The sequence below is a fragment of the Pararge aegeria genome, chromosome 3 (assembly GCF_905163445.1).
Source record: "Pararge aegeria chromosome 3, ilParAegt1.1, whole genome shotgun sequence".
NCBI lineage: Eukaryota > Metazoa > Arthropoda > Insecta > Lepidoptera > Nymphalidae > Pararge > Pararge aegeria.
This window is the reverse complement of record NC_053182.1, coordinates 19490577-19504732: the sequence shown is the minus strand read 5'-3', so window position 1 is coordinate 19504732 and position 14156 is coordinate 19490577. Positions and strand designations below refer to the sequence as shown.

The following is a 14156-nucleotide window of genomic DNA, read 5'->3' as shown; positions in this document are numbered from 1 at the left end:
TCTTTGGAAAAATAAGACTTACACTTTACATTTATTCACTATCCACGAACCGCGACTCGCTTGTTCCGAATTAGGCGAGGCAAATATTGTCGACTAAGTCGATCGCACCTCCTCATGTAGTATCTTAAAATTCCAGAACCTGATTTCATAACTCTTTTAGTATTGCGTAAAATCCTATCTTTCTAGTTAATACCGGCCTCCGTGTAAATGTTGCCACTACTAAATATTTCATTATTTATTTGAATAAGAAAAAATAAATCAATATTAGCATTTTAACATAACATAACCATTGATGTAAAATAATAGTCCATTCATTTTTTTAATTTCTTTATACTGCAACAAACATAGTTAGAATGAGACAAAAAATATTTTATCAGCTAGGTCTCTACCCATATACGTCATCCTTGAGGAGCATAGAGTATAGAAAACTAAGAGTAAAGACAAACCACCAGTTCAAAGCTACTATTTACACCAGTGAATACATCTATTGGATATATTGTTACATTACGGTTTAGTCTGTTTCAATAATTATGAAGCAGTGTTTCCACCGTAATAACTCATGTATAAAACTATAACTTTGTGGAATCGTGACCATGAATACTTAATTTTTTCTATAAAAATCTAGAAAGCCTTCCTGTACTTTTAAATTTTGAAAACGTAGATTATGTACGCTGATGGAGATCTAGTAATAAACAAATATCAAGTTATTTCTGACAGTTACTTAATAAAAATGTTTATTCAAAACAATCTTTTGAAAGGTGTAGCTACAGAGCCAATTAAAAAATATTATTACATTAAGTCTGTAAATATAATTTAGATTTAAGATGTTAATTTATGCAGTTAACTTTTTTTTTGTAAATAAATTTTTAACATTGTTTGTGGGTTTTATTTAAAATAAGACAAAAAAATAGATTTTAACCCTATATTTAAAAAATTAAATTAGCATACACACACGAATAAAAAAAACATAATTGCATCAAAATAATATTAAAATGGGAAGCTAAAGCTGACCGCACATCTGGCACGAAACACGAGTGCGCACAGCACAACCTGTACACGACCATCGCAATGCATTTTTATTTCTCCAAGCTCGAATTAGGTGTGTGCTTTTCTGACATGAAATGAAGGCAAAAGACACAGTCATGTTAAAAGTACACTTCTAAACGTATTGGAATGAATTATACATTACGTTTGTTGTAAAAGTTGCCATTAATAGAATAGCTTCCTTTCTTGAGTGCGAACAAACTTAATTCGACAAGGCCTACAAGATGTGCGATAAGCTTAAGACTCACTTATAAAGGAGAAGTATTAAGTAACATTCCAGAATAGTAAATCCACAATTTTGAGATTTATTAAAAATAAATTAATCTCATTATGTATTTTAGTCACAAAATAATACTAAAATATTTTGATATATTTAACAGATCACTACCCAACTACTATTGTTCAGAATATTTCATTTTTACGAAATATAAAACGACATAGTAAAATGAACTTTAATAACCTTGATTTAAAGCTTAAATTCCTTCACATTTCTATAGCCAACGCTCATAGCGGAACGTTTGTAAAAAAAAATTACATGTGCAGTTTACCAACTTTAAAAACATTATTCATATTTATTTAATATTATATTTACATTACTCCATTTTACTAACGTGGAAATCAGTCAAAGGGTACACTCACGTAAGTTGAATTTTGATAGACATTATTGAAATTGCTCGATAACTTCCAAATATTTTATCTTAGACTACGAATCAAAATTTCAGAACCCGACACCTGATATAAACATTAGATCTGATTTAAAATCTTATATCTATTCTATCTTTCTATCCACAGGTAAGTGTAGGAAAAGGATAGCATTACTAAATTGAATCTGTTGTCTTAATATTTCACAATAGATTATTAATTTCGGGCATTAACCACGGACCTGTCTGCCGATCCTGAAATTAAGATTCAAATCTTTACCAGTCTATACACGACTGTTAGCGCCATCTAGTAGTAAACATTATACGTCAGTTTCTTTATACGTTCAAAAGTCCATAATTCAATCAAAATTTACAATGGAACACCTTTAAGAGATCACAGCTGATTGACAACTGAGTCTGACATTGACAAAAAATTAACAGTTACGAGTCAGTTTAAAAGGTAAGCGTTGGAAATTACTCATTTTACTTTATTAAATCCTAATAAAATAATAATACTGCAAGAGTTTATGGAAATGTCAGGCATGCACCAACATCATAACTTCTTCAGTTTTATCTTAAGATCCTCAGATAAACTAACAATTTTGTGATTTTTTTGTGACTACATGTTGTAATTGGACTAAGTTAAGCAATCCATTTTAACATTGTGTTATTTATATTAAAGATACTGAAAGTGTTTGTATCCTCATTGGTCGAACCCTTCACAAACTCGTCCCAGAGAACTATGGAGGGTAGAGGTAAGGAGAGTCATCTTATATGGGAGAAAAGTTGAAAAAGTGTCCAGTGTATGCGCTAAATTACAGTTCAAAAATCCTCCACAATGGCGCTGGTGGATGCACAGGGTATGGTATGAATGTAGCAATCGTAGATGAATTGAAGTATGCCGAGTTAAAAAATTTAATGTCATTATCGACTAAAGTAGTTAATTATTGAGAATTTCAACAACTTACGTTGTACAAAATATTGTGGTAAATATAACCTTACTTCCTTGTATCTCCATACTTCCTTGTTTATTTTTCAAGCCTACTCTAACAATATTTATATTTGGCGCTTCTTTTAAGAGTTACCCTGATACAAATGTGGCGCCATCCTAATTTAATACATTTTGACGACACTTTTTCATATACACAGATGACTCTCCTTACCTCTACCCTCCATAGAGAGAACAAATAACAGTATCCATAGTGTAGAATTTTTAGGCTTATAATCAAAGGTCAGTAAGGTGTGAAAGTGTAAGAAGTGAAATGGATTTTATGTACCCCACTTTAAAACTCAAATTAGTCTACATTTACACTAAAATGTGGTACTAAAATAAGACACAAATGAACAATGAAAATTACCTCCAATTACAATTTATTTTTATTAATAATATTATTTTAATGACAAGTTTTTCATTAAAAATTTTGAATTCTAAACGCTAGTTGGTCTCTAAAAATCTACAGGGCTGTTGGACTAGTTTAATTATGAGCCATTTTTGTTCCTTTGCGTTGAGGTGGCCGGGTATATGTCCTTTGCGAAGGTAAAAAATAGGTCATACGCGCCAACTCTTACTCCAAATAGCTTGACACGAAAGTTGAAAGACAGGATCCCTCTGTAAATACAATTGCGTTCGTCGGGACATAAATCGAAGGCAGATTTGTACTGTCATAATTAATATGTCTCGCGCGCTTACCGATGTTACATCACAGAGTAGTTACAAGTAGAGTCTCTAAGTAAAATATTGAATATTGAATCGCAAACTACCGACTTAAAAAAAGTCGTAGAATTAAAGTTATTAGTTTCAATGTAAACAACTACAGGCAGAGAGCTTTCTGCTACTTTTTATTTAACCCTGTATAAAAATTTGTTAGAAACAGGGAAATGGCGAATCTTGATTTCATAATACACTATGGTAATGTTATATTGTATATGTTATGGTATATTATGGTATGTTATGGTATGGTATATTGGTGGAAAGGAAGGTCATATTCAATAATATACTGCGCACATCTATGTCGTTCAACAATCGTGGCTAGTCCACTGCGTTTTATTATTTAATTTAGCCAGCATCATCTTCAATTTCTCTATTTCCTCGTTCTTCGCCTCCAGTTCCTCCTTCAACTGTTTTATCGTATCGTCTTTGTTCTCCGAGAGTGACTTCAATTCTTCTAGCAACTGATTGGTGTCCAAACGTCTACTGGGTCGCCTCTGAACCAGTTTTCCGATGATATGAGCTATTTTAGGATAGTTGGCAGTGAGGTGTGCAGGTATTTGCCCCTTGCGGAGGTCTGTGATGGTTTTGACGCGTTCCATGTCTGTGCTGAATGGTTCCACCATCTCCAGGAGGATTATGCCAAGGGAGTACATGTCACTCTGGAAAATAAACAATAAACTTAACTTTATTGGAAACAACTAATATTTTTCAGTTTAACACAACGATTTTTGTTAAATGGCATTTAACTTTATTCTAGATGAAGTATTACACTGTATTATCGTATATCTGCTATGTATATATATATATATAGTGAATAGTGATAGGGATTTGTGATAAGGAATGAAAAGTATGATAGATAAGGTGAAACCGTAGTCAGCACCCGGGACGGCCATTTCCGATCGTTTATTTGTTAGTTTTCCATGTTTTAACCTTGATGAAATTTGGCTCAGAAATATCTTGCATGTTGGATATTGACATCGGAAACTTCCTATCGGAAAAGCACAGAGTACCGTTTCCGAATTATTATATTGTTGCATAGATATAGCTTGAAATATAAATATTGGATAACTTTTTGAGCTCGTACAAATAAACTGTACCCATGGAATTCTTTAAAAAAAAAACTAAACAAGCCCGGACGAAATCGCGGGCTACAACTACTTTATATTGTGGTATAGTAAGTTTTATCTGCACTTACATCTCCAAATTGTCATGAAGAATTAATCTTGGAGAAAACTAAAAGAGCTTTCTTTAAATCACATGTTAATTTCTAGACATTCTAAAGACCAAAATTTAATGCGAATCATTAATAATATTATGAATGCGTGAAAAGCGTGTTTGTTTGTTGGTCCTTTCTTCACGCCCTAACTTAGTAACCGATCGACTGGCTTTTTGGCATAAAATTAGTTGAAAGAATGGAGAGTAAGTAACATACACCATTTTACGTCCAAAGAAAATAAACAATTCCCACGGGATCTGTAAAAAAACCAGTTATAAACGCGGTCAAATATCGCGGGCACTAGCTCGCTACCTAGCTAATATAAAATAAACCTTTACCTTAGGATTGCATTGTCCATCAAGCTGCTCCGGCGCTGCGTACATATGAGTCCCGAGCGCCAGCCCGCTGTGAGATTGCTGCAACGGACAAGCCAAGCCAAAGTCCCCCAGCTGCACCAACATTCCATTCTCACTCTGCTCCACAAAGACATTACTCGGCTTCACATCGTGGTGTATTATACCGCGCGAATGAATATAGTGCAACCCTCTGACAAGCTGAGTGAACATGTCAACCAGAACGTCTATGCGTGTCCAAGCGATGGGATAGTTTGGATAAGCATTTTCAAGAGTTGGAGAGTCATTACTGTCAGTTGAATCACTATGATGTAGAGTCATATCGTCAGAATTCTTCCGCGTTAGTACAATGTGGTTATTTCGCTCGTCCAACCACTGTTTTAATGTCTGTTGGCAGAATGTCATTTGTATATACAGAGTCGCCCATTTGAGGTTGACCCGAGAACAATTTTCGTATTCCATCCCAGATAGCAGCTTGCATACGGCATTTTGTTCTTCGAAATCGGAGTCTTCATCGCTTTCAGTATCTATTTCTTCGGAACTGACTGTGTTTTCGAAACTATTCGAATTTTTAAACGATATCGTGAAATCAGATTGGCTATGGTTTTTCGTTAAGTCCTTGGAGTTGTAAGTTTTGAATGAATTCATCATGTTTGGATAGACTGAGGATAATTGGTGGGAACCGAGAGAAAAATCATCGTTGTCAGTATCCATTTTGAATTTTCTCTTCTTTTTAACTGTGGACTCTACCATGGGTTCTAACCAGGCAGCTTTGTAATTAACTATATTAGGGTGATTCAGACTAGCTATGGTTTTAACTTCGGCTAAATGCGTCATAATAGAGTTGACATCCGAGGATTTGATATAAACTTTTTTGACAGCATACTCAACTCCGTCCAACCTGTGTCGTGCTTTAAAAACACTGCCAAAACCTCCTCCAGCTATGAAATACAGCTCCTCAAATTCCTTGTGGTAACGTGACCATTCCAGCCCGGATCTAGTTATAGGCCACGTCACCGGTAGGGTAATAGGGATTTCCGCCCCGCTGGCTACAGTTACAAGTTGGTACAACGCTCTTTGATACTGACTCCTCATGACCTCAAATTCCCCCATAGCGTAAGAGTCATCTATCAAGTTCATGCTGTGAAGTTTCTCGCAGATTGTGTTGTACAAGTGGTTGGCTCTGGAGTTGTCCTTTTCGAGTAATGCGCATAATTGTTTGACGAGCGACTGGACTAGGAGGCTAATCGGTGTGGTCGCCGCCGATTGGACGATTTCGATCTGTTGCGAGCTCTGGTGCAGCACGGATTCATGGTGGCTGTTGCGTGCTATACCTGCAAATAAATAATGAGTCACATTTTAACATCCTACTATAGTCGGAAAAATGTAATAGGCCCGTTTTGACATTTGTGCAAGACCATAGAATGTAACTTGGAACGAAACTGAAAGAAACAAAAAAATAAAAATCAATTACATACAGTGTTTTAAAAAATACGTAAATTTTTTTGGGACGTTAAATAATATGAAAGAATATATCGCGAGTATTCTTTTTGCGCTTACTTCATAGTAGCATGCAATTTATAATTGTTGCGAAACGTTCCGAAAACAGTTACGTTCTCAGTCTTTTTTTTTTTTATACTAGAGCTGTAACCATTTTTTTACTGAATATCGAAATTAAATATTGTGTAGTTATCTTTATTGCAAAGAATGAGCTTGGTTCTCAAAATGGGTTCTAAATAATGAGTCTGAGATGATGTATCTGACCAAGCGGCACATGACTGAAGCGTCCCCGCGTGCACTGCGCAGTTTTTCGTTCCTCATCTTGTAAAGTTGACTGTGCGCTCGTTTAAGTTTGATATATATTGTTTACGTTAACTATGTCTCTTCTATTTTGGACATCAATTTAAACATAGTGATTTGACTCGATTTTTGTGTTTGTTGTTATATAGTACTAACTCTGTTTCAACATGTTGAAAAGTGGACGTATAATCTACAGCCAGTCACGCGTATTGGTTGTGAAGTTAAAGGAATACTTTGAACGAACGAACACTTTACAATACATAATAATATCAATCAAGTACTGATACAAACTTGAATTTATTTATCGTGAGTATCGGGTACAGAGTCTTATGGTTCCATAACTAGTTACGCCGCGATGACAAATGTCAAAACGGGCCTATTACATTTTTACGACTATAAGTACTATAAATGCGAATACAGGTTGATGGATGGATGTTTTGTTACTCTTTCACGCAAAAACTACTTTAAGGATTTTTATAAAACTTTCCAGTAATATAGGTCAGAATACATCAGAATATTGTATAAGTCATTATCGTATAAGTTTAAAGCAACTCCGAAAAAACAGCTATCTGAGAACTCCTGCATTAATTGTTAAGAGTTATTAGAGATAAAATTATGTACACCAATCCGCCAGCGTGGTCGAATACTACCTAACCTAAACCCTTCTCAATGTGGGATGATGGTGATGGCGAATGTATGGTTGTTTTTACTCTTAAAAAGTTCGAAGTAAAAGTCCGCGACCGATATATCTATCTTTTAAGTAAAAAATGGATTCTACTTAAAATATCCATATTTTAAGTAGAATCCATTATAGACAAAAATAGGAAGCAATAAATACATTCAAATTTAATACTCTTCATTTTAAACTATTAAATTAATTCGCATCAAGAAAAATACTTTTATCTCTTTTGACATAGGTATAAAGTACATAAACTTTAGTCTTCCACACTAAGTTTTGTATTTGAGATTTCTTTTGCCAACAGGGAATAGAAATTTTCTAGCCAGGTTTGGTTAAACCTAGACCTTATCTAGCATTACATCAGATGTGATTGATGTCAAGTGTAAGCATATCCATATACAAATGTTATAAATGCGCAAGTGTGTTTGTTTGTTTGTCCTTCCTTTACACCCTGACTAAGCAATCAATCAACTTGTTTCTGTCATAGAGTTAGTGAATAGGACGGTGAGTAACATAGGCTTCCTTTTATCCCAGGAAACAAGAAACCTTAATAAACTCTGACAAAGAACGCGGACAACAGCTAGTCTCCAATAAAATCCATACCAACATTATAAATGCGAAAGTGTATGTGTTTATTACTTATGCTCGGCTCAACCATACATAGAATGCACGAATCTAGAAGAAAATAGGCACAAATATAGCTGGAGAATTGAAAACTTTTTATTCAGAAAGAATACTGGGGCGACATAATGTTATATCTTATTTATTTTGATTAATGACTAATGAATTTAAATTTTAAAATAATTTTCTATTACTGGTTCACAAAGAGCCACAGTATCTATTATATTAATCTTTTACCTAAAAAAACTAAATAATTAGCAAATGCAAATGAGCACACTATCAAATAACAATTTGCAATAAATCATTAGTTATATAAATTACATTCAAATTGCCAACATTGAAATTTCTAACCTATTGTGGTCACTGTGGTTTTCTGTTTTATTTATAACATACAAGCAGTATCTGTCCACAAATCCATACATTCATACAGATGCAAAATTGATGTTATGCAATTTTTTTTCATAAAACTTCATCCCATCTTGTTCTTTCGGTTTCGTTTTCTTAGTATGTGTCCACATCTTAAAAGCTGATGTATTATATTATATAGAGTTGAATTTATGATGTAGTTATCACTATTACCTAACTATAACGGAAAAAAATTGTATATATGCATCTAAAGTGCCTTTGACCTATGCAAACTTTATTAAGATAATTTTGATATTCAGTTTTGAGTTTGATAACATACATTGTAGAGTTTGTATCTACTTAAAGAAATATTGTTTTTTTTTATAATATTACAGTCAAGAGTCAGATTTTCTCATTTTGCAACATTATTACAATGAGCAATGAGGGCTTATGCTAGTGACTCACTTTTGCATGTTCCATTTTTAAATTGTTCTTTTGACAGCAAGATATGGGATATTGTTAATTTTTTGGTACATAGCAATCTCTGCTGTATTTTTTACTCTTTATATTGGGAATGTTGTAACAATTTCCTGAGATGTAAATAGATAAAGAATAAGTAAATAGTAGGCAATATTATTTCATTGAAGTATATTAACATCTTCAGTGTCTTATTATTTCAAGGCCAATCATTATCAATCATGAATGATTCACTCAATCAATGAATATAGGTCCCACTTGTAGACATTTTCACAATAAAATATTATGGCCAGCTGTTTCCTGCAAGCCACGTGCAGCTCCGCATGCATCACTCGAGTAACTATTTTATAAGAGGATGAAATCCTTCAAAAGCTGGTTTAGCATTTTGGCAATTAGACTAGATAGATAATCAAACCAGACCTTTGACTGTATGTATTAACTGTTTATTATTATCGCAAGATACACCAACTATACACAACTAAATTTATATATTACTATTATATATTTATGTATTTTTCCTATTGTGTTGTGTTGCAATAAAGTTTTTCTATTCCATTCTATTCTATTCTATTCCTAATAATGATCAAATGATTTGGAAAATTCACATTCATCTCTAAATACAGTTGTTTACTTTCAACGCTTATGTTATCAACCTATTGGTGGGCTTGTGTTGAAAATAACTTTACTGTAAAATGTGATTAATATAAAAAGAAATAGTATACATACTAAACTTAAGTAGAATTGGCTGTTTGGCTTCAACAGGAAAATATTATTAGGTTAAAAAATATCCTATGTGTTAATCTTAAGCTTAATTAAATGTCAAGTCATTTTATCCATCATGTATAATGCATCATTGACTCGCATTCCATGGACCTTCAGAGGGGGCTCATAGTTGTTTATCAATGTATTGTGAGGGTATTGGGTATTGAGTGATTGTCTACTCAATATCATAACATCCATCATGAGAATTTTCAGATGTGTGGATTCTTGTTCATCATCTATCAGCAGTATAAATCAGCATACTTTTATGTTCCAAAATAAATATTGTGAGGTATAACCACGCAGAAGTCGATGCACGCGTGAAGAAGTATATGGGTACCTAATGAATAAATAAAATTTGTTTGTGTGTATAACCTTATGTCACGCAGCTCAGCAGCAATACATCTATGTGAATTTTAGAACATAGAAAGTTACAGAGCAAAAATTAGAGGACGAAGATGTTACCTATAGCTAACAAACTAAAATTTATGTTCAAGGTTATAGTGTTAAAATATAACAACAATAAGAAAATATAGTTACCTAAATCAAAAGATTTAATAGTGGTGAGCACTTCCCATTTATCTTCTTTTTTATCCATTGGTTTATCCCGTAGCACACACACGTAACTTAATTTCTTTAGTGGCCTAGATGTTGTATCCACGATTTACCTTCACTAAAGTCTCTGATAATCATTATCACGCTAAAAGCATTGTTTCGCTGGTCAATACTGACTGGTAATGCATTTTAAACACAAGATCACAACCGCGGGCCTTAATTTAGACGAATTACAGCTAAAAATTAAAATATTGACAAATCTTTTACAAAATTACGAAAATACAATAGCAAAACATCACAGAGTAGAAAAATAGAAAGCACAGAACATAAAATATAAATCAACGACACAGATAACATATACATTGTTATTCAAACAGGATGTAAACAACGTTAAATTGTTGTGGTCCGTTCATGTTGGCATTTCTATAAATTGCACTTCCTCTAGTCGCTACTTTTTTTTCAGTTTCATCGTTTGCTATTTCTGCGTTTTTAATTTGAGTGTGCTGAATATGGTGGAAAGGACTAAAACACTAACTCAAATTCTTACAGTACGTATATAGTACAAAGAAAACGCTGAAAAAGTTTAATGAGCTAACTTAATTAAATTAAACTAAAACTTAACTATCGTCCTATTTCCCTGGGTACGGTAAGTGGTAAAATTTTGGAGCGCCTAGTACAACCTGAACTGCTTAAAAATGTGGTTATTGATGATGCACAATTTGGTTTCCGACCTGGTCTCTCGACGGACTCAGCCATCGACACGATACAGTTTTACACCTTGACCTGAGCCGGGCATTTGACCTGGTAAATTATGATATTCTCTGGGAGAAACTGTTCCAGTCTCAGGTCCCCAACGAAATTGTGGGTTTGTTGAGACACTGGTACGGCAACCAAACTAATGCTGTGAAATGGGGCGACGCGACATCTAATTTTTACAAATTAGACTACGGTGTTCGGCAAGGAGGGATAACCTATCCGGATCTTTTTAATATTTATGTTAATAACTTGATAGAGGAACTCTTTCTACTAAAAAAGTAATTGTATGTGGCGATTTCAATGACGACATTTTACTAGAAAATGCAACAACTGCTAGATTGCTTAACTTATTTAAATGTTTTAATTTGTGTCACACTTTTAGTGAACCTACTAGAGTAACTGCAACTTCAGCATCCTGCTTAGATAATATTTTTTTCAATTGTGACATTTTAGATAAAAAAGAATAATTAATAATTTAAGGTCAGATCATTGTGGTCAACTTATTACTGTTTTAAATACTATCAATAAAAGCAGACAAATTATAAAGTGTAGGCCAATAACTAAGACTAAATTATTGCGATTCAAACGTGAAATTTCTGCGAAAATCCCTGGTATTGCGTGCGAACATTTTCATCCGGACAGTCTTTATAGTGCACTATTTAATACTATAAACAACGAATTTAATAGAGTATTCAACTTTAAGCACATCAATGTCAGTAATAAATTAAAATTTAGTGACTGGGCTACTGTAGGTATATATAAAAGTAGGGAGAAGTTGTATGAGCTGTATGATGAAAAACAATTTAATCATACTCCAACTTTCGTAGAACACGTAAAAAAATACTCTAAAATATTTAAGAATGTTTGCACTAATGCGAAATCGCTACACATTAAATATAGTATAATGAAATCTGATAACAAAGTACAAACAACCTGGAAAATAGTTAATTACGAGTCAGGAAAAACTAAATCTCGTGATGTGGATTTTGAACTTATTGTTGATAACAATAAAGTGACGTCTGACAGGGAGGTTGCTAATACTTTCGAAAACTTCTTTCAGAATGTTCCCATTTTGTTAACAGATTCTCTAAGCTCTTCACCAATAGCAGCTCAGCGTATATTGAGAGATAATGTTAAAGAGTGCAATGTTTTATTTAATTTTAAACATATATCTGCAAAAGATATTGTAAAGAATTTCAGGTTATTAAAGTTGAAAAAAACCGGTGATCTGTGGGGTATGTCGGTGATGGTCATTTCTAACATTATTGACGTTATTGCCCCTTATCTAGCCGTAATTTTTAATGAATGTGTTGATATGGGTATTTTTCCGAACCTAATGAAATGTAGTAAATTAATACCCCTTTTTAAATCCGGTCATAAAAATGACCTTAACAATTACAGGCCTATTTCAATCTTGCCAACTCTTAGTAAGGTCTTTGAAAAAATTATATTAAATCAACTTTTGAATCACTTCAATGTAAATAACTTACTACATCCGGAGCAGTACGGTTTTACTAAAGGTCGTAGCACCACGGATGCAGGCGCTAAACTTTTAAAACATGTGTACGATGCCTGGGAACGTTCGCAGAATGCCATTGGTGTTTTCTGTGATCTGTCCAAAGCATTCGATTGCGTTGAACACAAAACGTTGTTATTAAAACTAAGCCACTATGGCATCAAAAACGTTGCACTCAATTTAATTGCCTCTTATCTAAGTGATAGAGTTCAAAGGGTATGCGTAAAAGACATAAAGTCTAAGGGATCATCTGCCTTAATGGGTGTCCCACAAGGCTCAATTTTGGGTCCCTTATTGTTTCTGGTGTATATAAATGATCTGCCACACCATGTCAGGGGCACTTGTGAGATTGTACTGTTCGCAGATGATACATCTCTCATTTTTAAGACTGATAGAAACAAAGATAATTTTGACGACGTAAACCGTGCTTTGTCACATGTGTCAGACTGGTTTACTGTTAATAACTTACTTTTAAATGCAAAAAAACCAAGTGTTTGGAATTTGTTTTGCCTAACGTAAAAAAAATTGATAAAAACATCATAATAAATGGAGAAACACTTGAAATAGAAAACTCCACTGTTTTTCTAGGAGTGACCCTAGATTGTAAGCTACAGTGGGGTACCCATATAGAAAGCCTAGCGAGTAAACTCAGCTCAGCTGCATATGCAATCAGGAAAATTAGACAGCTTACCGATGTTGAAACAGCTAGGCTTGTTTATTTCGCATACTTTCACAGTATTATGTCCTATGGGATCTTGCTGTGGGGAAAAGCTGCAGATATTGAAAGTATATTTATACTACAGAAAAGAGCCGTACGATCAATATATAAACTTGGATCACGCGAATCGCTTCGTGAAAAATTTAAACAAATAGGTATTCTTACAGTAGCTTCGCAATACATTTATAGTAATATAGTCTTTGTGAGGCAAAATATTAATCTTTATAAATCAAAAGCTGAAATTAACAATCGACTTACCAGAAACGGTCATAAATTAGTGATATCTGCATATCGTCTGCGAAAGGTGCAGAACTCCTTTGTGGGGTTGAGTATACGCTTTTACAACATGATTCCTAAGGAAATTCTTGACCTACCAATGCATACATTTAAAAAATGTGTAAAAACGCATCTAGTACAGCGAGGTTACTATACATTTGATGAATTCCTCAATGACAAGGTAGAATGGAAGCAGCCAGCCTCGCTCTCATCTCCCGCAAGATAGCAAAATGATTGTAAATGTTGATGTTGGAAAAGAGCAACTACTGAGTTTCTTGCCGGCTCTTCTCGGTAGAATCTGCTTTCCGAACCGGTGGTAGAGTCACACAAACATGCATACTTGACGTTTCAAAAGTGCTTATATTAGGCCTACTTGAAATAAATGAATTTTGAATTTTGAATTTGAGGGAAACCAAAATCGGATACCACATAAAATGGAGTATGTTTCAATAGTTTAAGTTATGCTGATGATATGGTTATTCTTAGTCCGTCTATTAAAGGCCTCAGAAAGCTACTTTCAGTTTGCGAGCATTATGCCAATGCACACGGACTGAAGTATAACGTTGACAAAACGGAAATGCTTATTTTCAAGGCATGTAAAGGTCCGGATAGGACCCCAGGAATCATTTTAAATGGTAAAGCAGTTCGGGTTGTACAGAAATTCAAATACCTTGGACATGTTCTCACGG

The 14156-nt window shown here is 33.9% G+C and overlaps 1 protein-coding gene across 1 annotated transcript; it reads right to left on the bottom strand.

The window, feature by feature from the left end:
* Window positions 1-3691: 3691 nt before the first annotated feature.
* Window positions 3692-10488, bottom strand: LOC120637198 (eukaryotic translation initiation factor 2-alpha kinase 1-like). The gene is made up of 3 exons (XM_039908899.1): window positions 10187-10488; window positions 4951-6299; window positions 3692-4055 (listed from the first exon to the last, which is right to left on the bottom strand). The coding sequence occupies exons 1-3, from the start codon at window positions 10242-10244 to the stop codon at window positions 3702-3704; spliced, it is 1761 nt and encodes a 586-aa protein (XP_039764833.1). The 5' UTR covers window positions 10245-10488; the 3' UTR covers window positions 3692-3701.
* Between the last annotated feature and the right edge of the window lie 3668 nt (window positions 10489-14156).